The sequence below is a fragment of the Rutidosis leptorrhynchoides genome, chromosome 6 (assembly GCF_046630445.1).
Source record: "Rutidosis leptorrhynchoides isolate AG116_Rl617_1_P2 chromosome 6, CSIRO_AGI_Rlap_v1, whole genome shotgun sequence".
NCBI classification, from domain to species: domain Eukaryota; kingdom Viridiplantae; phylum Streptophyta; class Magnoliopsida; order Asterales; family Asteraceae; genus Rutidosis; species Rutidosis leptorrhynchoides.
In genome coordinates this window covers 204652555-204680249 of record NC_092338.1, presented here as the reverse complement: position 1 = coordinate 204680249, position 27695 = coordinate 204652555, and the positions used below count along the sequence as shown (strand labels likewise).

General features: G+C 29.2%; 1 protein-coding gene across 1 annotated transcript; it reads right to left on the bottom strand.

The window, feature by feature from the left end:
• Positions 1-18687: 18687 nt before the first annotated feature.
• Positions 18688-26908, bottom strand: LOC139851555 (probable inositol transporter 2). Its single transcript, XM_071840636.1, has 6 exons — positions 26663-26908; positions 26486-26556; positions 22642-22977; positions 21909-22016; positions 20080-20676; positions 18688-19455 (listed from the first exon to the last, which is right to left on the bottom strand). The coding sequence occupies exons 1-6, from the start codon at positions 26793-26795 to the stop codon at positions 18967-18969; spliced, it is 1734 nt and encodes a 577-aa protein (XP_071696737.1). The 5' UTR covers positions 26796-26908; the 3' UTR covers positions 18688-18966.
• Between the last annotated feature and the right edge of the window lie 787 nt (positions 26909-27695).

Here is a 27695-nt window from a genome sequence, read left to right as displayed (position 1 = left end):
AACGACTATCAGTTAGACACACTAATGCAGACCTGGTTCGCTAAGACCACCGCTCTGATACCAACTGAAAGGACCCGTTCATATACATTATAAACGATTCACAATAGTTGATTACATCGCGAGGTATTTGACCTCTATATGATACATTTTACAAACATTGCATTCGTTTTTAAAAGACAAACTTTCTTTACAACGAAAGTTGACGGCATGCACACCATTTCATAATACATCCAACTATAATTGGCTTAATAATAATCTTGATGAACTCAATGACTCGAATGCAACGTCTTTCAAAATATGCCATGAATGACTCCAAGTAATATCCTTAAAATGAGCTAATGCACAGCGGAAGATTTCTTTAATACCTGAGAATAAACATGCTTTAAAGTGTCAACCAAAAGGTTGGTGAGTTCATAGGTTTATCATAACAATCATTTCAATATATTAATAGACCACAAGATTTCCGTTTATAAATATATGTACACTCGCAAGTGTATAAAAGTATTCTATAAGTTGTAGGCACCCGGTAACAAGCCTTAACGTTCATGTTTTACCCTCTGAAGTACACCAGATCAGGTGTGTTTAAAATAACCTCGAAGTACTAAAGCATCCCATAGTCAGGATGGGGTTTGTCAGGCCCAATAGATCTATCTTTAGGATTCGCGCCTACCGTACATAGACAAGTAGTTTAATGTTACCAAGCTAAGGGTATATTTCTGGTTTAAACCCACGTAGAATTAGTTTTAGTACTTGTGCCTATTTCGTAAAACATTTATAAAAAAAGCGCATGTATTCTCAGTCCCAAAAATATATATAAAAGGGAGCAAATGAAACTCACAATACTGTATTTCGTAGTAAAAATACATATAACGTCATTTAATAAGTGCAAGGTTGGCCTCGGATTCACGAACGTATCAATATTGAGATTCAATATTGCAGGAAAGTACGTAGACGCAACGGATATGATAAACACTAGATTGACCTCACGAGCATACCCATTAACCATACCCATCACCTCCATAGCTATAACCCATAATTTCCTTAGCTTCGACTCATTCAAAAAAAACTATTTTGAAATCACTCGGACAGCACTCCGTCGTAATATTTTATGTATACTAATAATATCTTGAAATAATACAGAGTAAATATATATATATATATATATATATATATATATATATATATATATATATATATATATATATATATATATATATAAATCAATTGAGAGAGTTTAGATAAATATATTTTCAAGTTTCTATGAAATAATGAAACCTATTGAATTCTATTTATAATAGATTTTTGAATTAAAAAAAAGTGAATTATTAAAGTATGAATTATTAAAGTGAATTATTAAAGTATGAATTATTAAAGTGAATTATTAAAGTATGAATTATTAAAGTATGAATTATTATAGTGAATTATTAAAGTATGAATTATTAAAGTGAATTATTAAAGTTAAAGTAAAGTAAAAGTAAAGTAAAGGTAAAGTTAAAGTATAGTAAAAGTATAAAAAACTATGTATGTATAATACGCGTATAAATATATATAATATTAATTTAAATCGTTATATATATTTAATGAAATAAAATATAAATATCGTTATATTTATTATACTGGTTAAGTAATGAGTTGTCAAAAGTGATTCTAGATATCTATAAAAGTTATATACGTTTTAATAATAAAGTTCTTTTTAAACTAAAAACGTCTTTGTACGTTTGAAAATAGATTAATAGAATATTATGGAAACCAATTCTCCACTAACTTTTGTCTAACTTTCGTAAATGACACTTTTTGTTTTTATTTATAAATAGCTTTACAAATTATTCTGAATATCGTTAAGAGGAATAGATTTTCTCAAATCATAGTGGACCTCTCAACAGAGACTTGTAATCATAATTCAATGTTTCTGATAATTCAATCATTTAATATATATTTTTTTCGTCAAAAATCATATTGAAACAAATACGTTCGTGTAAAGTATTATACGTTTAATACTTTATTAATATTCTCAAGTTATACTATATATATACATACATATACATATCTATTTATATATAACGGTTCGTGAATCGTCGGAATTTGGTCGAGGTTATAATGAATGTATGAACACAGTTTAAAATTCTTGAGATTTAACTTAACAAACTTTGCTTATCGTGTCGGAATAATATAAAGATTAAAGTTTAAATTTGGTCGGAAATTTCCGGGTCGTCACACTTGATGACGGATGTTGATGCTCGTAGAATTCTTAGGAACTTCGCAAGATATGAATGTTGAAAGTGTAAAATCAAACATGTAATTGATTAATACACTTGTTTTATTATGAATTGGAATTCATTGAGTTTGGAACAGAGATTGTAGTTAACAATGATTAAGTCATTAACGAAGGATGTATATCATTGCATATTAGTAATATGAATTAACCAAGTAGTATCTACCCTTATTCAATAATAGCTTAATATGAAAAGATATACTATAGTTTCCAAAATTTATATATATGTAAGATATACATATAAATTCTTCTGTGGGAATGAGTTAATACTTCATAGCTCGTTGATTTGACATACTTGTTGTTGATTAGCGATGTTGTTCGCGGTGGTTATTGATCTGATGGAGCTTGTGATGTTGTAGGTGTTGTTGATGCTGGCGATGCTGATGGTACTGTTGATGCTGTTGGTAAAACAAGTCTAGCTTGCAAATCACGCACCATTGCTGTCAGGGTTTCTACTCTTCCTTCTATCATTTCGGTCCACTCATCTGATTTATGGTTAAGATTAGAATAGATAATCTCTAAGACTTTAAGATTACATAATCACCGTAGAATGTTTCTCCAATGAAGTTATGAATCAATACTTCATCGGTTATTGTTGTTGGTACACCTTGGTATCTACAGTGCATATGACGTTGATGCTCGAGGTACAGATTGTGATGTTGAGGTGTGGGATGCGGATGTTGTTGGTGGTGGTAATGATACTGTTGGTGTTGATGATAGTGGTATTGTTGCTGCCGGTGATGCTGTTGATGCTTGTAATCTTTGCACCATATTATCCAAAGCCAATACTCGAGCGCGAAGCTCGTTGACTTCTTCTATTACACCGAGGTGATTGTCAGTTCGGACGAGCGGATGAATAAGATCTAAAATTCGAGATAGTATATAGTCATGACATTATACTCTGGAAATGAGAGAGAAAATGGTATTACGAACAGGTTCGCCGGTAAGTGCTTCAGGTTCTTCGCCAAGAGGAAAATTTGGTGGATGGAAGGGATCACCTTCTTCTTGTCTCCAATGATTAAGTAGGCTACGAACCCATCCCCAATTCATCCAGAATAGATGATGACTGATTGGTTGGTCCATTCCAGTCACACTGCTTTCGGAGGTTGAGTGAAACTCCATATCGGAATCCGAGGGACTCGAACTACTGGCGAGTTCCATTTCGTACGATTGAATAAAGAATTTTTCGATATGAAATGATTTCCGGCTATCGGATGTATTCTAATTATATAGAATATCTATATATATATAGAACAAAAGATTTCGTAGATTACGGAGGAATTTACGGAATATGTCAGGCAAGGTTTACAGTAACAGATACGCTAAGATATAAATTTTTGTCTATACACTATTCATGCAATCAATGCAGTAAGATGTGTCTAGACTAAGAATGATAAGCATGTAATTTTTCGACAATAAATGATAAGCAAAACTTTGTGACATGCTGCTAAGGTCGAAGTCCAGACTCACTAATTCATCTTATCAACTATCAGTTAGACACACTAATGCAAGACCTGGTTCGCTAAGACCACCACTCTGATACCACATGAGACGACCCGTCCTAATCCATAAGGACGAATACAATAACATATGATTACATTGCGAGGTATTTGACCTCTATATGATACATTTTACAAACATTGCATTCATTTTAAAAGACAAACTTTCATTTCATCAAAAGTTGATAGGCATGCATACCATTTCATAATATCCAACTATAAATGACCTAATCTGTCATTTACTTAATCATAATCTTTAATGAACTCAACGACTTGAATGCAACGTCTTTTGAAATATGCCATGAATGGGCAAATGCACAGCGGAAGGTTTCTTTCAATCCTGAGAATAAACATGCTTTAAAGTGTCAACCAAAAAGTTGGTGAGTTCATTAGTTTATCATCAATATTCATTTCCATCGTTTTAAATAGACCACAAGATTTCATATTTCCATTTCTCATAAACATCATGCATGCATATAGCCATCTACATAAAAATAATCATTCATATGGATTGAACACCTGGTAACCGAAATTAACCATAATGCATAGAATATCCCCACAGACATCGTCATCTGTATAATAATAATCTCGAAGTACTAAAGACATCCATAGACATAAATGGGGGTTGTTAGGCACAATAGATCTATCTTTGGGATTCGCGTCAATTAGGGGCCATTTCCCTAATTCTTAGGTTACTAGACTTGAAGGGCGATATTCGATTTCGATAATCCAACCATAGAATGTAATTTCGATTACTTGTGTCTATTTCATAAAACATTTATAAAAGTGCATGTATTCTCAGTCCCAAAAATATATATTGCAAAAGCATTTAAAAAGGGAGCAAATGAAATCACAATACTGTATTTCGTAGCAATTATGCATATGATGGCACTGAACAAGTGCAGGGTTGGCCTCGGATTGACGAACCTATATTAAGTATATATATTTATATGTTGGTCAATATCTGTCTAAAAATTTAGGTTAAGTCGTAGTATATCACAATCCTAATGCTCGAGATTATCATGCAAAAGTCAACAAAGGTTATTTAATCCAAAAATGACTTCCAAAATCTATTTATGTTTATATATAACTTAAATATAGTCATTTTATATATTTAGATATATTTATCAGGTTTTATTAGAGTAAATAATAAAAGTCATAATAAAAATTTATATTAAAATTTATACATGATAAAAATATACTTTTATATATCTTAAGTAATAAAATTTATAAAGTTCATTTAATATCATAAAACTATAGTGGTATGTATTATTAATGTAATTATATTACGTGTGGTAAAAATATCTTTGCATCACATATTTATTTGATAAAATAATATTGATAATAATAATAATGAGTAAAAGTTGTATTATTTTGTAATAATAATAATAATAATAATAATAATAATAATAATAATAATAATAATAATAATAATAATAATAATAATAATAATAATAATAATAAAAATATTTATATTAACTAATGATGATATTAATTATAATAAAGCGTTAATTCTAATCGTGATAATTTTAATGATAACGATACTTTTTAATATTAACTGTAATAGTAATAATATTTTATATAAAAATAATAATTCTATTCAAAATGAAAATTTTCAATAATAATAATACTAAAATGATAATAAAATGATATTTTATAATAACAATGATATTTCTATTAAAAATGATAATTTTATAAAAATGATGGTTTTAATATTAATGATACTTTTAATAATAATAATGATAAAAATAATGAAAATGATATTTTTATTTAAATCAGTATCTTACAATATTTTAATTTCATCATTTATTATAATGTACTAATGATAAAAATATATGTTAATATATAGTAAAAATATATTTTTATATAGTAAGTATTATAATTTATATAATGTTCACATAATATCTTTTTAATGATAAAAATATAGTGATATGTATTATAAATATATATTTATATCAAGTATTTATTTGATTAAATAATATAATATTGATAATAATAACATGAACCAAAAGTTGTATTATTTTATAATAATAATAATAATAATAATATTAATTATTTTAATAATAATAATAATAATAATAATAATAATAATAATAATAATAATATTAAAAATATTGATATTTACTAATGATAATAATAATTTTGATAATAAATAATAATCTTTTGTAGTAATACTAATGTCATAATAATATTACTAATAATGATAAAAATAATGAAAATGATATTTTTATCTAAATCATAATCTTAACAATATTTTAACTGAATCATGATACTTATACTCCTTATTTCTTAATCGACTTGTTTAATAGCTTTTAGTCCTCTTTTATATCGTATTCATAATAATAATAATAATAATAATAATAATAATAATAATAATAATAATAATAATAATAATAATAATAATAATAATAATAATAGTTAGATGATACTAATATTAGTTTTAGTGATAATGATACTAATAAGTATTATAATAATATTAATGATAATACTATACTAATAAGTATTATAATATTACTAATGATAATACTAATAATAATAATAATAATAATAATAATAATAATAATAATAATAATAATAATAATAATAATAATAATAATAATAATAATAATAATAATAATAATAATAATAATAATAATGATAATGATTATTAATAATAACCTTAATGATAATAACGATAGTAATAATAATAACAATAATAATAATGATATTAATAACGATACTGATATTAATAATAATAATTATTATTATTAAATAATAATAATAACGACGATAGTAATAATATTAATCATTTTAATAATAATAATACTAAAATTAATAATAATTCAGTTGACCATATCTTTTAATCCGTTCATCGAAACCATAAGTTTTCTAAATGAAAAGTTATTAATTTTTCGCCAGCTTTCCAACGACATGCATATCATATATCTTATCTTAGTAGCATATGTATTAAATTCATGATTCATCATAAACTATTTAACGACGAAACTAAGCATACAAGCATGCATAATCCTATATACTCGAGCACTAGTCAGGGATACACTATTAATATATAAAAGATAAGATGTGAATGCTAACGTATCAATATTGTGATTCAATATTGCAGGAAAGTAAGTAGACGCAACGAAAATGATAAACGCTAGGTTGACCTCACGAGCAATACCCTCGAACAATACCCATAACCTCCATAGTTATAACCCATAATTTCCTTAGCTCTATCCCATTTGAAAACTTATTTTGAAATCACCTTAACATAACTCCGTCGTAGTATTTTATGTTTATTAATAATATCTTGAAATAATACTGAGTAAATATATATATGTAAATCGATTGAGAGAGTTTAGAGAAAAATATTTTCAAGTTTCTATGAAATAATGAAACCTATTGAATTCTATTTATAATAGATTTTTGAAATATTAAAGTGAATTATTAAAGTATAAATTATTAAAGTGAATTATTAAAGAATGAATTATTAAAGTGAATTATTAAAGTATGAATTATTAAAGTGAATTATTAAAGTATGAATTATTAAAGTGAATTATTAAAGTTAAAGTAAAGTAAAAATAAAGTAAAGGTAAAGTTTAAGTATAGTAAAAGTATAAAACTATGTACGTATAATACGCGTATAAATATATATAATATTAATTTAAATCGTTATATATATTTAATAAAATAAAATATAAATATCTTTATCTTTATCATACTAGTTAAGTAATGAGTTGTCAAAAGTGGTTCTAGATATTTATAAAAGTTATATACGTTTTAATAATAAAGTTATTTTTAAACTAAAAACGTTTTTGTACGTTTGAAACTAAATAGATCAATCGAGTCTTTATGAGATTCAATCTTCCACTATCCTTTGTCTAGTTCTCAATGATTGACAATTTGTTCCTATTTATAAATCACTTTACCATTTTCCGAATATTGTTAAAATGGAATGATTTCTCAAATCAACGTGGGCCTTTCAACAGAGACATGTAATCATAATTCAATATATCTGATAATTCAATCATTTGATCTTATCTTCTAATTCCATTGATAAATATTTTGAAACTGATAAAATCATATAAAGTATTTAATCTAATATTTTGTTTACGTTTCAAGTTATAATATATATACACATATACATATATAATCATATTCGTTTAATGGTTCATGAATCGTTGGAACTTGATCGAGGTTGAATGAATGTATGAACATAGTTTAAAATTCTTGAAATTTAACTTAACAAATATTGCTTATCGTGTCGGAAACATATAAAGATTAAAGTTTAAATTTGGTTGGAAATTTCTGGGTTGTCACAGTACCTACCCGTTAAAGAAATTTCGTCCCAAAATTTGAGTGGAAAGGTCGTGAATGATAATAAGTATGTTTTCATGATGCATGCGGGCTGAAAATTAGAGTTTTATCATCTGCGAATAATTTGGATAAACAATCCATTTATATGCAGAGTACGAATGAAGCTAACATAGAAGAGTGAAATGAGTAAGTGTAGATTCATCTTATCATTTGACGTAGATATGATTGATTCCCAGATTTCAAGGGATTTGAAGAAAATTTTCTTAATAAGATTTGACTCTCCGGTAATCAAGGGAATTAGGATCCGCTTTAAATGCGATCGTCCATTTTAATTGTTCTGTCGGAGATTTTCTTATAAATTTACCTCCTTCATTTCCTTACAACTCACACCTTCTGTTGATGCATTTTATGCAAGTCCCTAGACATCTACCTACGTCCATTGCAGGTACAACAATTTACAGGCCACCATGATTGCTCGTTATTATCCTATCCGTGTTTGTATGTGGTTACAGGAACTGCAGGAACGAGATTTAGATGTTTGACTATGTTAGACTTAGTCAGACGTACGAGTGAAGCCTCACTAGTACGGCTGACAGGCTCATACGCACGGTTGATGCTGAGCTAAGTCACAATTACAACCTAAATGAGAAGACACGAGTGAGTGATCACCCGTATGGCTGATGAAGCCAACTCGTACGTGTGATGAATGAATCGTATGGGTGAGTCAACAGCAGGGGTATATAAAGTCTTATGTTCTTCATTTTAGGTTAAGCCTCTCATTTGTTACACACACTCAGATCTAGTGAACTCCTCCGATTCTCTCTCAGTCCAAATCACTCAAGTGGTGAATAATAGCTCTAGGTGTTGATCTAATCACACTTGATTTAGTTGTGGTTTGACTAAATTAATCAAAAAAAAAAAAAAAAAAAAAAAAAAACTTAACCTATTCACTAGAGGGTTTGATTCACTTATTCCGCCATTGTGTGAGTTAAATCTGTTGATTTTTAAGTTCTTAGTCATGTTTCATCACCTTCTATTCTTTCCCCCTTAACTCATATTTTAAAGTATTCATCAATATGCTCCATCCAGTTCTGATTCTCTATATACTTCTAACTTTCATATCGGTCATTCTTCTTTTTCATCTACTGCCGGAAGAATCTATTTACTTCTACTATACTCTTGGGTTTATAGTGTTTCTAGTTCTCTCGTGTCTTTATATTGCTATATGCATCGATATATATGGTTTATAATTTTTGGTTTGTCGTTGGGCTTTATATGTTCCCTTATATTTCAAAGTCTCTACTTCTGTCTTCTATAATCATTATCATTCACAGTTAATGCTCTCTTTTATTTGCTGCAATTTATACCCCAATTTCTATTTCGGAGTTTTGTCCTTTTGTTTCTTCTTCTTGCGATTAAGCACCACTTGTAATGGTCCAGAATTCACAGATATGAATTTCGGAATGAACATTGTTAATGTTCTAGGAAAGAAATTATAATGGCACGATCTTGACTTGTCAAATTACTAGAATACCTTGGAAAAGGCCGAATCATCAAGAAATATTTTCTTGATATTTTAGAGGTTAAATCGAATACAAGAGTCGTATAACATGGCACATGATGATGTTATGATCTGTGAATCATCACGTTCCATTTAGAAACTCAGCATGACTTATTGTAATATAATCACATTGATCAAGTGTCATTATATTATACTAATTCATGCTTCAGTTCCCAACACTACTTCAAAATATTCCTATTTTAAACTTGAATGTTTCAGAATTTAGAAACTAAAATAGTTTCTTTTATGATGTAATACAGATAGCGCGAAGAGATAAATGATTTTAAATAATAAAAATTAAGAAAATATCTTCAGAAATATGGAGGATATTTATAATGAAAGATATGATGATATTTTAGAATTTCTAATATCAGAGGATGATGAAGAATATTGTCCGCATGGTTTAGAGTCAGGAGCAAGGTATTCGTTAATGACTTCAGCAGGTACTGAATCATTTGGATCCTTTGAAGTCAGGTTCAGTCTTTATAATTTGTCCATAGCCTCCTTCCTACTTTGCTCAATCCGTTTTCCAGTTCCAAAACTTCTCTTTTTCTGCGCTTTACCAGTACACTTCATCATTATCATCCAGCTTTTACCGTTTAAAGTCGTTTATAATTTTTGCTACTTCATCAGCATTTTTTTTTTCGGAGGACCAATTCGTAGTTCGGAGTGTTTTTCAGAAACTTCACATTCAAATTAAGTCCAGAAGATAGACGTTATATATACACATATAACTGTTGGCGTAGACATGCTGCGAGATTTCAAAATACTGATTGCTAATTCCTAATGATTTGTATGGCAATTCTCATTACAAGATGCGAATGAGTAAATGATGGGGTTTCAATGAATAATTATAATGACTTTTTGGAGAGTCTAAAGTCAAAGGGTAATGAAGTTGTTGGTACATCTGCTAATAATGTGGTGGAATGTAAAAGGTTTCCTGGTAACGATGGTGTATATCTCAAGGTTATAATAAGGTTAGTCTGACTAAAAAGTCGAAGTTGACTTGCTGGAGCTGTGACAAAACTGGCTACTTTGAATAGGAGTCGCAAAGTTATTTTTCTAATAAATGCCAAAGAATCTGACGCGGATACGTTGTTTAAATTTTTACTTTGGTTTCAAGAGTTTTTCGGGCACATAACTGTGGGTAACATGTGGTTGGATCATCATCTCGATTGCTCATCATTTGAAGTGTCTTCAGAAATTTTCGAAGGGTTTGAACACAGATTGTAATAGTTAACATATATTTGATGTTCTAACACAGTTTTGAAGTCAAAATATAGCTTGTGAAAGATGTAAGGATCTAAGAGTGATGATTTTGATCATATCTCAAGTTGAATTTTGAGATTTCAAAATCAGAATATGTAATTAAATTTTGAATGAGTATGGTTGTTTTGATTTCTATAAAAGAATGTATATTGTTGTGAAAGTAGGGAGTATAATGGATGATTTGCTGAATCAGATTCGAAGAATGTAACATATTAATTGTGAATTTATATATCTCTCGGGTATTACCTACCCGTTAAAAAAAATTTCACAATTAATATTTTGTACAAAAGAATTTTATTACAGTCTTTAGGAAAATATATATATGTATATTTTCTTCAGATGTAACATAGATTTAATGAGTTAATGTTAAATTAAACTCATTTGATTTACGGTTGAAACTAGAATTGAATAATCCCTAAAGGCTTTAAAAAGCACATAACTTTTACGCAGTATTTCTTTAATGACATTGAAATTATGAATCAATACTTCGTTATTTGTTGATGTATGATGTTCGGTTCGTGGAATTCTTGTGAATTTCGCAAAGTACGAATGATGTTATCTGAAAAGTTTCGGGTACATCAATGATGAAAGTGTAAAATCAAATATATACTTGATTTATTATGGATTGGAATTTGTTGAATTGCGACAGAGATTGTAGTTAACGCTGGTTAAGTTGCGGCCGAAGGACGTATATTATTGCATATTTGTAATATGAATTAACCGAGTAGTTAAGATTCACACACAATAGCTTAGCACGGAAAGATTTATTTCAATATATATATATATATATATATATATATATATATATATATATATATATATATATATATATATATATATATATATATATAATATACATATAATTTCTTCAGAGGGAATGAGTTAATTCTTCATAACTCGTTGATACAATATACACATTATTGATTCGTAATGATGTCCACAGTGATTCTTGAACTGACGGAGTTTGTGATGTTATCTGTGTTGTTGATTCGGATGTTGACTGTACTGACAATGCTGGTAACGCTGACGGTACTGTTGATGCTGTTGGTAAAGAAAGTTTAGCTTGTTAATCACACACCATTTTTGTCAGGGTTTCTACTCTTCCTTCTATCATTTTGGTTCGCTTAACTGATTTATGGTTAGGGCTAGATTAGATAATCTCTAAGACTTTAGAGATTACATAATCGCCGCGGAATGTTTCTCCAATGAAGTTATGAATTAATACTTCTTCAGTTATTGTTGTTGGTACACCTTGGTATCTATGGTGCGTATGACGTTGATGCTCGTGGGACAGATTGTGAAGTTGAGGCTTACGACGTGGTTGTGGTTGGAGGTGGTAATGGTACTGTTGGCGTTGATGATGGTGGTACTGGTTATGCTGCTGATGCTGCTGCTGGTGTTTGTAATCTCTGCACCATATTCTCCAAAGCCACTACCCGAGCGCGAAGCTCGTTGACTTCTTCTATTACACCGGGGTGATTGTCGGTTCGGACGAGCGGATAAATAAAATCTAAAATTTGATGTAATATATAATCGTGACGAGATACTCTGGAAATGAGCGAGAAAATGGTGTTTCGGACAGGTTCGCCGGTAAGTGCTTCAGGTTCTTCGTCAAGAGGGAAATGTGGTGGATGGAAGAGATCACCTTCTTCTTGTCTCCAATGATTTAGGAGGCTACGAACCCATCCCCAATCAATCCAGAATAGGTGATGACAGATTGGTTAATCTATTCCGGTCACACTGCTTTCGGAGCTTGAATGGGATTCCATTTCGGAATCTGAGTGACTTGAACTGATGACGAATTCCATTTCGTACGATTGGATAAAGGATTTTTTTTCGATATGAAATGATTTTGGCTAACGGATGGTATTCTAATTATATATATATATATATATATATATATATATATATATATATATATATATATATAGATCAAAAGATTTCGTAGATTACGGAGGACTTTGCGGGATATGTCAGGCAAAGTTTAAAGTAACAGATACGACAAGATATGATTTAGCAGATATGCTAAGATATGAATTTTTGTCTATACACTATTCATGCAATCAATGCAGCAAGACGTGTCTTAGACTAAAAATGATAAGCAGGTAATTTCCTGAGGATGATAAGTAGTTAATTTTCGACAAAAATGATAAGCAAAACTTTTGACATGCAGACACGGTCGAAGTCCATACTCACTAATGCATCCTATCGACTTATCAGTTAGACACACTAATGCATACCTGGTTCGCTAAGACCACCGCTCTGATACCAACTGAAAGGACCCGTTCATATACATTATAAACGATTCACAATAGTTGATTACATTGCGAGGTATTTGACCTCTATATGATACATTTTACAAACATTGCATTCGTTTTTAAAAGACAAACTTTCTTTACATCAAAAATTGACAGGCATGCATACCATTTCATAATATCCACTATCCAACTATAAATTGATTTAATAATAATCTTTGATGAACTCAATGACTCGAATACAACGTTCTTCAAAATATGCTATGAAAGACTCCAAGTAATATTTTTAAAATGAGCAAATGCACAGCGGAAGGTTTCTTTAACACCTGAGAATAAACATGCTTTAAAGTGTCAACCAAAAGGTTGGTGAGTTCATTAGTTTATCATAATCATTTATTTCCATCATTTTAATAGACCACAAGAATTTCATTTTCAGTTCTCATAAATATACGTCCCATGCATAGAGACAAAAATAATCATTCATATGGTGAAACCTGGTAACCGACATTAACTAGATACATATAAGAATATCCCCTATCATTCCGGGATCCTCCTTCGAACATGATATAAATTTCGAAGTACTAAAGCATCCGGTACTTTGGATGGAGTTTGTTAGGCCCAATAGATCTATCTTTAGGATTCGCGTCAATTAGGGTGTCTGTTCCCTAATTCTTAGATTACCAGACTTTAATAAAAAGGGGCATATTCGATTTCGATAATTCAACCATAGAATGTAGTTTCAATTACTTGTGTCTATTTCGTCAAACATTTATAAAAGCGCATGTATTCTCAGTCCCAAAAATATAAAGGGTAAAAAGGCAAATGAAACTCACCATACTGTATTTCGTAGTAAAAATACATATAACGTCATTGAACAAGTGCAAGGTTGGCCTCAGATTCACGAACCTAAATTAATTATATATATTTATGTGTTGGTCAATATTTGTCTAACAAATTAGGTCAAGTCATAGTGTACCACAATCCTAATGCACGAGACTAATATGCAAAAGTCAACAAAAGTAAATTTGACTCAAAATAATTTCCAAAAATCTATAAATGATTAATATATAGTTTAAATATCGTCGTTTTATATTTTTAAATATTTTTAAAAGATTTATTAGAGTAAATAATATAATTTATTTATTAATAAATAAAATTTTATATTAAATTTATATAATAAAATATACTTTTATATATATTAAGTAATAAAATTTATAGGGTTTATTTAATATCATAAAGATAATATGATAGGTATTATTAAAGTAAGTTATTACACGTAGTAAAATATGTTTGTATCACATATTTATTTGATAAAATAATATCTATAATGATAGTAAGTAAAAGTTGTATTATTTTGTAATAATAATTATTATTATAAAAATATCAATATTTATAATTACTAAGATGACATTATGATAAAACGATAATTCTAATTATGATAACTTTAATATTTACGATAATTTTTAATATTATCTTTAAAATAATAATTCTATTTAAAATAATAATAATAATGATATTTTATAGTAACAATGACATTTCTATTAAAATGATAATTTTTGTTAAAATGATAGTTTTAATACTAACGATACTTTTAATAATAATAGTAATGATAAAAATAATAAGAACGATAATTTTATCTAAATCAATATCTTATAATATTTTAATTTCATCATGATACTCTTACTCATTATTTCTTAATCGTTTCGTTTAATAGCTTTTAATCGTCTTTTATATCGTGTTCATAATAATGATAATAATAGTAATCAAAATAATTAGGTGTTACAAATATTTTTTTTAATTACACTAATATTAATAATGATAGTTACTATAACATTATTAATGATAATACTAATAATTATCTTAATGATAATATAGTAATAATAATAATAACAATAACAATAACCATTTTTAAATAATGATATATATATATTAATAATGATAATAATAATAATAATACTAATAATAATAATAATAATAATAATAATAATAATAATAATAATAATAATAATAATAATTGGATAATAATAATAATACTAATTATAACTTTAACGATAATAACGATAGTAATAATAAAAAAAATAACAATTTTTAATGATAAATCCCTTTTATTGATAAAGATAATAATAATCATAATAATAAGATAAAACTAGAACAACGATAAAAACGACGATAATAATAATCATTTTTAATAAAAATATCGAAAATTCAATTGATTATAACTTCTAATCCGTTCATCGAAACCATTCGATATCTAAAGGAAAAGTTCTTAATTTTTCCCTAGATTTCCAAGGACATGCATATCTTATACCTTATCTCAACTGCAAGTGTAACTAATTCAAGATTCAACCTAACCTGTCTAAGGGCAATATCAAAAGTACAAGCATGCATAATCCTAAATATACTCGAGCACTAGTCAGGGATACACTATTAGTATGTAAAAGTTAAATTATGAGTACTCACGTATCAATATTGAGATTCAATATTTCAGGAAAGGTACGTAGACGCAACGGAAATGATAAACACTATATTGACCTCACGAGCATACCCATGAACCATACTCAATCACCTCCATAGCTATAACCCATAATTTCCTTAATCCTATCATACTCGAAAAACAATTTCGAAACCACTCGGACAGCACTCCGTCGTAATATTTTATGTATACTAATAATATCTTGAAATAATACGGAGTAAATATATATATGTAAATCGATTGAGAGAGTTTAGAGAAAAATATTTTTAAGTTTCTATGAAATAATGAAACCTATTGAATTCTATTTATAATAGATTTTTGAATTATTAAAGTGAATTATTAAAGTATGAATTATTAAAGTGAATTATTAAAGTATGAATTATTAAAGTGAATTATTAAAGTATGAATTATTAAAGTGAATTATTAAAGTTAAAGTAAAGTAAAAATAAAGTAAAGGTAAAGTTTAAGTATAGTAAAAATATAAAACTATGTACGTATAATACGCGTATAAATATATATAATATTAATTTAAATCGTTATATATATTTAATAAAATAAAATATAAATATCGTTATCTTTATCATACTAGTTAAGTAATGAGTTGTCAAAAGTAGTTCTAGGTATTTATAAAAGTTATATACGTTTTAATAATAAAGTTCTTTTTAAACTGAAAACGTTTTTGTACGTTTGAAACTAAATAGATCAATCAAGTCTTTATGAGATTCAATCTTCCACTATCCTTTGTCTAGTTCTCAATGATTGACAATTTGTTCTTATTTATAAATCACTTTACCATTTTTCGAATATTGTTAAAATGGAAAGATTTCTCAAATCAACGTGGGCCTTTCAACAGAGATTTGTAATCATAATTCAATATATCTGATAATTCAATTATTTGATCTTATCTTCTAATTCCATTGATAAACATTTTGTAACATATACAATCATATAAAGTATTTAATCTAATATTTTGTTTACGTTTCAAGTTATAATATATATACACATATACATATATAATCATATTCGTTTAATGGTTCGTGAATCGTTGGAACTTGGTCGAGGTTGAATGAATGTATGAACATAGTTTAAAATTCTTTAAATTTAACTTAACAAATATTGCTTATCGTGTCGAAAACATATAAAGATTAAAGTTTAAATTTTGGTTGGAAATTTCCGGGTTGTCACAATCATTAACACTAGTTATTATACCCAATTTACAAACCCTAACCATGGCCAAGTCGGTTTCCAACCCAAAACCCACCAACAACAACAATAAACCCGATTACTAGCATCAATGAACTCACTTCAAGAGTTTAAATGAGTTTCTCTACGAATCAAGTTCAAACCCTAACTTTGAATATTAAATCAAACAATGAAATTCGGAGTTAGAACTTATCACAACAACCACAACGTAGCCAAGAACGAGATGACCAACTTTAACACTCGAGCTTTTGATCGATTCAAGCTTCTTCTTCTTCTCCAAAACCCCAAATCTCTCTCTAGAATTCTCCCCCTCTCTCTACAAATGGATGAGAGTGTTTGTGTGGTGAGAATAAGGTTGAGTGAGCTCAACCTTGCCCATTTGTGGCTTAAAACTGGCCACCAAAAGACCAACATACCCCTTTTAAAATCTAAAAATTACCCAGCTGGCTCATCAGACCATTTTGACGGCGTCCAAACAATCTGGACGGCGTCCACTCCTTCTTTACTGGACGGCGTCCCACATCTTGGACGGCGTCCCACTCAACTGAACAAAACTGAAACCGAAACAGGGTCTTACAATATTATTTTGTGACGGATTTATAATGATGAAAAGTAACCAAAATATGTAGGTCACTAAGGTGTTGTTTGTTTTTATGTCTGCAGACCTTATTATATCTTATGTCTTTGTGCCCGTAGACATTTTTATTGTAGACCATTTGTTTTTCTGAAGACATAAGATAAAATAATGTCTTATTATGTCTGCAACCTCGCAGAATTAGAAATGTGCTTCTAAGTGCTGTAGACAGGATTAACTTATTTTGCAGACATAAAAACAAACAGTCTTCACGATTCAGCATACAAACCTTCAGACCACATCTTTTTTACCGACATAGTCAGCAGATCTTTAGACCAAAACATCTTAAAAAACAAACAACACCTAACTTGACTTAGTGACCAATTTAGTGTTGTTAATGACGAATAACCTTTGTCACTAAAATTTCTTTCTTGTAGTGAGGGTTAATTTAAAACAATCACAATCACGTGATAATCCGGTGAAAACTAGGATAAAAATATTTCATTTGTTTGAAAACCTGATTAGTAAAACTCTCTCTTAACCCTTTTTACTATATTCAATGGCGGAACTTAAACTTTTTAGCGGAGGGGGCAAGATCATAACGCATAAAATATAAATGGAACAATCGATTAAGTTACAAACAATTTTATAAACTATACAAAAACGTAGCAGGAACCATTAATAATTCTATACACTACACAATAACTAAAACCAAAAAGGTATCATCAACAATCAAAGATGACTATAGTAGTTAACATAAGTTATGAAAAATACCTTAAAGAATGAAATATGATCCTTAAAGTAGATATCCTTGTATACGAAGTAATATATTTTGAAGTGTTATAATTGAAGATGTAGATGTAGATGTGACTGAAAGTAAGTATATTTATATGTATGGAATTTAATTTGATGACATCGTTGGACTGTTTAGGGTTTCTTAACAGGCTATCTAACATTTAGTGTATCATTTGGGAGGGACAATCAAATAAACAAAAGAACTTTTTTAAGCTCTGCTAATATAAATTGCCAACTACAATCCAATATTCAGGTGGGGCAACCACCCCTCCTGACATGTACTATCTTCCGCCCTTGACTATATTAGATGTGCACTATTCCTGGTTTAGAAGAGGTTTTAGAATGATAGACATGATAGACATGATGTACATGTATGTCCCTTAACTTTCATGTATATGGTCTAGAGGTAAAATTCGCATAAAACGAAACAGCACAAAATAATCATACTTTAGGACAAATTCGCATTAATATTTTATAATTATGATAATGATAATGATAATGATAATGATATTATATAATTATTAGTAGATAGATAATACCTGAGGGTATCTCAAACGATGAATATTAGGTAACACCAAGGTGTTTTAGGCCTTTGGGCACATTACATTATGCAAACAAAAGCACTTCATTAAAAACTACTCATTCAATGGGATACCTAAAACCACAATCCCAATAATACTACTCATAAACAAACTCTAATTCGAACATTAAAACTTTGCAGAACTATCTACTATACGCACGCATCAATCACCTTTATGAAACCTTTCTTTCAAACATCGGTCGGTTTATTTTTCTTCACAATTTCCGGCCTTTTCTTCCAGAACTTCAACTGAAAAGCACGTGCTTCAAGCATGTCTTCAATATCTTCAATAGGTAAACCTTTAGTCTCCGGTACAAAAACAATCACAAACAACAATGCCACGATCGATATCACACCGAAACCAAGAAAAGTCCATGCGGTCCCAATGGCCTCGGTTAGTGATAAAAAGGACTGAGCCACAATTAGATTTGATATCCAGTTTGCAGTTGCTGCAATGCCACCACATACACCACGGTATCTTAACGGATATATCTCTGAATTCACGATCCATGGGACAGTTCCCATGCCCGGTGAGAAGAATATGATGTAAAGAGCTAGACCGACTAATGCAAGCCACCCGAGTTTGCTTGGACACCCACGAGTGTACCATAGTCGACCCGAGCTATGACATGTGTCCCTAACGTTGTTGTGCGCAACCAAACAGGCACCAGGTAGCAACTGTGATGACAACAAGAGATAGTTATAAGGTCAGACGAACAAGTTTTGAATTCGATACCACACCATTCGTCCCAATTTTATCGAGTCCAGACAAAATATATACAGTTCTAGAAATATCATTATTACATTGTAATTTTTCTGTACTTTACAGTTTTATACTTTACTTTTTAACTATCAAATGAACTTTAGCTACTTTAGCTATGTATTGTTATCAACGGAAGGAGTAGTATGATAAATATATTAGAGATCAAAATATTGAAAACTAAAGCAAATCTATTTTGATTTAGTAGAGGGCCGGGGTTTCATAAAAAATATCTAAAAAAAAAAGTTCACTTTTACTTTTTGAACAATGAAATTAAAGTTTACATGACTTTAAAAGTCAAACTATAACCATAACAAAATTACCTTAATCAAAATTGGTTTTACATGGTAATTTTGAACCTAAATGGAATTCCTATTTTAATTTTACTACAAAACTACAAAATAAAAAAGGGGGGGGGGGGGGGGGGGGGGGGGGGGGGGGGGGGCTTAATCATTAGAAATATTCAAACTTTTGATGATTAGTAAAGTAAAAAAGCTTAGTTGGATTGACTAGTAATTAAAAGTTAAAGTGTATATTGTTACCTTATTAACAGATGAAGCACAGAATCCACATTTAGAACCCTTTATGCATTTCATACAATCCCATCTAGTTGAAGGTGCAGTCGAACCGAAAGCAGGACAGGTAAAGTTCCCAAAGTTAGATGTTTCAGCCACGCTAATGGGTGGCGAATGTGTCGTTGTCTCTTGAAACGCACCCGAAAGAAGCCCTAACGAGAGTATAACACCGATCAAACTTATCACCAAAAGCTTCTTTCTGCCTGTCCTATCAATGAAATAAATACTAACAATCGAGCCCAAAGCGTTAAGCCCAGCAGTCACAAGTGATAGTAGAAGTGCAGTTTGGTTTGAAGCAATGCCAGCTAATTGAGCGATAGTCGGACTGTAGTACATAACAGTGTTGATTCCTACAAATTGTTGGAAAACTTGAAGCCCGACCCCGGCTATAAGACCTCTTCTAACAGTTTTGGTTTTCATGAGTTGAACTACATCGATTTTTTCAGATGATCCGGTTTCCTCTACCTCTTTTTCAACCGATTCCTTGAGTGCTTCGATTTCTGCTTCAACGTCTTCTGAAGGATATATCTTTTTTAGAATTGTTATTGCTTCTTCCTCTCTCCCCTGCAATAATGTTGATACATACGTGTAAATGTACATATAACTACAAAAGAGCCAATGACTTGGCGGTATCGAGGTTACCTTACAACCTTGTGGTTGAGGGTTCAAGTCATGCTTAGGACATTTCGTGGTGTATATATTCGTGTTAATATTAATTGGGTGTGTGAGTTTGGTTTAAAAAAAATAAAATAAAAAAATGTACATATAACTGCGTGATATGAAACATAAACTAAATTGCAGACAGATTGTTATGTCTTAGTCTCTTGGACAATGATGTTGGCGATAATAATCAAAAGAAGGCAATGATAGCCAACAAGACAAATTATCAGTTAGTTATCATCACATATTACAAGGTGTAGAAGAATAGTAATTTATTTTAGTTAACTTTAGGCTTGTAATATGATGTCGTTTAAATGATTTATAAAATACGGAGTGTTAACAAAAAAAAAAAAAAAAAAAAAAAACAAAAGACTTAAGAGCCACAAAACAAAAGGTTTTTCTTTGCTTATAATAGGGATGGCGCCCGCGGATAATGGGCACGGGTTCTATATACCCGCGACCCGCCCGTCGGGTTGATTTTTTTGCTCGTAGAGACCCGTTACCCGCCCGCGGGTAAAAATATTTCGCCCATGCCCGTGACCCGCGGATACCCGTGACCCATGGGTAAACCCGCGGGTAATAATAATATACAACTTTGTTAAAAAAAAATTTAGAAAAGTTAGGAAATTTTATTAATTATAAACAATATTTACCAATAACACGTGTAAAATGATGTGAAAGTCAAGTTTTTTACTTATATATAATATTGTATTTTTAATCATTATTGCATTTCAAGTAAAAACCCTTTTAAATTGATAATTCTATGTATAAACTCGCGGATAAATTAAAAAAAGTCTCATAAATTAGCGGATCGGGTTTACCCGCGACAGGTAGTATGTACCCGCGACCCGTTGGCGGGTATAATTTTGTACCCGTACCCGTGCCCGCGGGTATGATTTTATGATTTTACCCGCCCATTACGGATCGGGTACCCGCGGGTCACGGGTTTTTTCTCGCCCATTGCCATCCCTAGCTTATAATGATAGTTTTTTGGTATTATTTTTTTGGACAATTTTTCTAGAAAGTAACATAAAAATCACTTTTTCTCTGCTTATAAAGTGTTAACTATAATGACATATAAATAAGATATGCAAAATAGATGTTCGTTTCATTTGTATTCATAGAGAGGGGCATACCTTGCGGTAAAGCCATCGAGGAGACTCGGGAAGGGCAAGCATAAGTACGAATTGCAAGAGGGCCGGTAAACCAGCAACACCAAGCATCCAACGCCATGTTCCTGGTGTCTGTTTAAACGTCAACAAACAATGTTACATTTTTATTTATTTGCAAAAAGGTATATGAATAAAAATCTAAAGAATGCTAAATTACCACACTACCGGTTCGATTCAATGCACATGTTACTCATGTTTACTATAAAAGTAACTTTTACTACATGAGTGCGCAAAAGATATATAGATAAAGATGCATCTATATGTTATTGGGTTGATTGTGTGGGCCATATTACAAATGTGGCCAATTTACATTGTTTCCACAAGATGGGGAAGATAAATAGTGGGATGGACCCATAAAGCCCTTATTTCACATGCTTACCTAATCAATACAAAAGAGCTTCTTGCAAGCAATTATTATCTAATTTCTATATTACGTGCATATGAAAATACCTTATAACCACCACAACTTTTTTGTAAAATTTGAATTTACAAATTAGGAAATGCAAAAAAGTTCAATTTCTGTTTTTATAGCAATGAATAAACGTATCATATAAAAAAGAATTGCTATTGCAATTACAAAATATGCAATTATGCAAGTGTATGTATCTATCTATTATTTAAAATAATAATAATAAATAATAACTAATGCAACACCAAATAATAATAATAAAAAGTATGTGTAACTGTTTTGTCTAACCTTAGTGAAGGCTAAATTGATGAGGTAAGAAAGAAACTGGCCTCCGGTGATCAAGAAGCCATTGGTGCTAACCAAAGCACCTCGAACCCTAGCCGGGGAAGCTTCCGATATGTACAGTGGGGCAGTCATTGATGCCATTCCCACTCCAAACCCGACAAAAATACGGCCGGTGATGAGGACACTTGGGTTGGGTGCAGCTGCCATGAGGACGGCTCCAACAAAGAATAAAAAATCCGCAAATAGAAGTGCGAATCTACGCCCATAACGGTCATTTAGCCACCCTCCAATTGCCGCACCGATGATTGCTCCGGCAACTGCCATGCTCACTATGCTCTCCTGTTGAATACAACATAAAACTTGTCATAACTAATGGTGTATTAGCAAGTAAATTATAATAGAATTTTTTTGAACATCATAGTCATATAATTTGGTGTACTTTATTGTAAGGTTTTTTATTTTTTTGTAATTGTAGTGTACATGTTAATTATAACCATTTCAGCAAGCTAAGAAGCAATACTTGTATGCGCACAAGCTTCACATTGTGCTCACTCATGCCTTAAACTGTTGCTTCAGAGCCTTAATTTAATAGTGTTTACGTAGCTTAGATATACTCAAGTATGAGCTTTAAGTTGAGCAGAATAGTGTAAGTAATAAGTATTGAAAGCATCTTGAGAGGCCACGACATCATCTTATCCTCTTGATTAAGATTAAGGGAAGGGGCCTTACATAACTCCATTGTGTCAAAATAACCATCTCTTGGCGATATCACCAAGAGTGACCAATACTAAAATATGTGATATAAGACGCGTATAAAAATTATGTCCATTGTTCCCCGCGGTGTAGAAAATCGGTTCTTAATGAGGACATTAATGCGAGTTTAATGCTGATATCGTCACACCTTTGGCTATCTAACCGCTCTACATGGTTATCGATAAGCATGGATGAATGGAAATCGAATCCTAAAGCAGGTGTTGCGGAAGGCCTCTAATATAAGTCTGTTTTGGTGTTGTTTAAGAGGTTTATTATTTTATGGTTGTATTGAGGTTTAAGGTGTTGTTATTGGTGTTATAGTTATTCTTGGGGGATGTCCATATGGGTGGGGTTCGCCTATTGTGTACCTCCTTTGTGTTGTTTTTTGAATTCTTGCCTTTGGAGTTATAATATCCCTAGCTTTTCAAGAAAAACACTATAATAATGATAAATTTAAATATAATGTATAATATATAATACTGATAACCTTATTAATTAAATCTAATAGTTAAAATTTTAGTAATACGTGGTAGAGTGATGAAATAAGTATTAGAGACTTAAGAGTGTCATCGTGTTGATGGAAACCAAGACTTTGACCTTTGTATTGATAAGGAAGCGACTAGAACCCACTTGATTACGTTGATAGGTCATATATTCCACGCTTATCAATGATTGGCCGTTTCTAAAGGGTATTCTGGCCGTTTCACTAAGATTAACAAAATCAATGTTTTGCTTGAATGAGCAAACATAGAGGGAGATTTGTTAACTTATTATTATCTAATGTGTTGGTTGACTAAGCTAATTATCTACTTCTTATTACATTGATTTTATAACAATTGTATCTTTGTAGATCTTTAAATTCTTTTATTTATATTATTATTGCTTTTTGGGAGATGTCATTGTAATAAAGTTATTATATGTATAAATAAATAAATAATATATTATATTAGTTATATAAATTTAGTTGTCAATAATATTAATATTAATACTTATTATATAATTAATTTTTGTGTTTTATCAAATTTGTATGTTTTACGTTGCCCAAAATTTTGTATGTTTAATGGTGTGGGTTAGTTAATGTTTAATATTACCAAATAATTAAACTATCATTTTTTTTTTCTCAAAAATCCTTGATATGTAGATTTGTTATTTTATCCATATATAGGATTTCTTTTTAAGTATATAAATTACATACTTTTTAATGATTGTTTAATTTAATTTAATAATAAAATTACACGTAAGAATAGTTTAATTAAGAAAATTACACGTAGAATTATTTTATTAACTTTAATTGAGAAAATGACACATAAAATTTATATCATGTACTTTATAATAATGTATAGATAGATAGATACATAATCAATCAGTACAAGTATAATATCATAGTGTAATCAATTTATTTATTAGATGATATATAAAAACAACCTTTAAAATATTATATTATTATTATTAATATTATTGTTATTGTCATTTTCATTATGAAATAAAATTATTGTTATCATTATTATTATTATTATTATTATTATTATTATTATTATTATTATTATTATTATTATTATTATTATTATTATTATTATTATTATTATTATTATTATTATTGAAAACTTAACAAAGAATCAGAGATTCGAAGTTGGTATTTTGTCTATTTGCATGCGTATATATTTCTTTATACCTTTATTTGAGATAAAAACCTTTTTGTTCACATGGAAGTGTCAAAACTGGACTCTTGCAATACAAATAAATTAAGGTATCTTGAAAACGAGATTGCTTGGTATTTTTGCAACAAATTTACCATATCCATAGAAATTAACATACTACACGTTTTTACTAACATATTAAATTTAGTAGCTTTATATATATATATATATATATATATATATATATATATATATATATATATATATATATATATCACACTAAAGAAAACACGGATTAAGTGCATTTCTTCTTTTGATTAGGATCATAAAAATAAAATATAATTCAATTAGATACCCATGAAATAAGATACGGAGTATAGTTAAAATAGAAAACAACATAAAAAAACGAATTACTCCAATTAGTAATATTGTATATTATCAAATCTTCCTACATCTTTTTATACTAGTTTCTAACTATAAATAGTTATAGATACGGAGTAATAGATAACGTATAATCCTCCATAAAGTATTACTTTACAATGATTACTTGTCTTAAAACTTTCCATAAGGAAAGTTTTTTAATGTTGCAACACCAAAATCAACACTAAAATTAACATTTGATGATAACCCCTAAAAAAATTCAAGAAACTTCCCAAATTTGAAATTAGTTATTACTCCGTATTAAATATTAGTATTAATTAATATCATTTCATATATATATATATATATATATATATATATATATATATATATATATATATATATATAATTAACATTTGATGATAACCCCTAAAAAAATTCAAGAAACTTCCCAAATTTGAAATTAGTTATTACTCCGTATTAAATATTAGTATTAATTAATATCATTTCATATATATATATATATATATATATATATATATATATATATATATATATATATATATATATATATATATATATATATATAAAGCTAAAGACAATATTCCATCTATCCCAAAAACAAAGTCCACATTATCATTTATGTATTTTCAAAAATAATGTCTCTTACTAAAAATATACTAAAAAGGTCATTATAGTTCAATTCTACTATTATTATATATGCAAATTAGCATAACTTTTACTACTGATTTCTTCATCTATTTCTTATTTGTTTTATTACTGATTTCTTCATTTCTTTCTTATTTGTCTTAGAAGTTAATTAATATTTACATTGACTTATTTAATGAATGGTAAAGTGATCATTTTTAATAAAATATCATAAATTAGATAAAAAAAAAAATTAGGGGTTGATACCAATTAGAGAATGATAAAACTGAAACTACAAAAATTTGGGGACTTTTAGTATATAGGGATAATAATATATATAAATAGATTTTATTGACTATTTGACCATTAATTTAATTTAATTTTAGATAAATATAGACATAGAAATATGTGTAGCAGCAATTGGCTAATTTTTTTGGGCAGAGACAAACCTGTAACCAAGTTTTCTTATCCACAGCTTCAAAGTCATCCCTGATGTAAAGTAGTGCACCAGATATCACCCCTATATGATCACAAAACCAAATACAATAATTATCTAACGAACACAACACAAACACAAGTACGAGTAACTAAAAAAAACATAGGATAGATCGAGGAAGAATAATTACCTGTATCATATCCAAACAGTAGTCCACCTATACCCGCAGAAAACGCAAGACGCAAAATATACGGATTTTTCCATGCCAATGAAAAACACTCTTTGAACGCTGACGCATCAGTTGGATGTATTCCACCTTCCATTCTACACTACTACTGCAGTTTACAACTCGATAATGCGCTACGTACAAGTTGCTATGCAGACGATATAAGTAGAGGGGGAGAGCTTATGAGAATGAGATGAGTGCCAAAAAGGTGTGTGCTAATGGTTTATTTATAGGCAGTAAATGACGAAAATAATGGGCCAAATCCTATTTTTATGTATTTTTTGTATCTTTAGAATTTAAATACAATACAATATTTATTTATTCTTTTATGGTCGTTATGAGGAACAGTAATACGATATGTTATAATTACGTAATTAATAAAGAATTAGATAAATAATGATGTGCCATCATTAAATTACTAAATAAAATAAAAATAACTAATGAAATGACATTTGGAACCACGGGTTTGCTTAGATTTTTTTTATTTTATTTTTTGAATTTTTTTAATAAAAAAATTAACTTAATAATGAAATCATTATTATAGGATTTTAATAGAAACTATAGAAAAGTAATGTGAAAAATAAATATAAATATTTGACTCTAACGAATAATTTAGTAACTTATTTTTGTGCCAAGTGTTGCAACTATAGATTATTACACTGATTTTATAAGTGGCCAGTTAGAGCACTGACGCTTCGATGTCCATTTTTTTGTCGAAAATGAAAGTCGAAATTGATTGACAATGACATGGATGGAGGTGTTAACGGTGTTCATTTCAGTGTCCATTTTAATATTTTATTTATATTTTTTAATACATTTATATTTTTAATTATTGTCTTTTATTAAAATTGGAAAAAAAACATATTTTTAATAATTATTTAAAAAAAATCATTAATAATTAGTTATGTATATGATTTATAGTAAAACGTTACTACAATAAAATCACTAAATAGATTAGTAAGATTTTTTATATTTTTTAGCCCAACATAAAATTGTT

Coding starts and splice junctions, on each gene's coding strand:
- LOC139851555 (XM_071840636.1), bottom strand. CDS start 26,795: ATGGAAGGTGGAATACATCCAACTGATGCGTCAGCGTTCAAAGAGTGT. Junction 22,978..26,485: donor ATAAGAAAACTTGGTTACAG/GTTTGTCTCTGC, acceptor TGTATTCAACAG/GAGAGCATAGTGAGCATGGC. Junction 20,677..21,908: donor CTCGATGGCTTTACCGCAAG/GTATGCCCCTCT, acceptor ACATTATTGCAG/GGGAGAGAGGAAGAAGCAAT.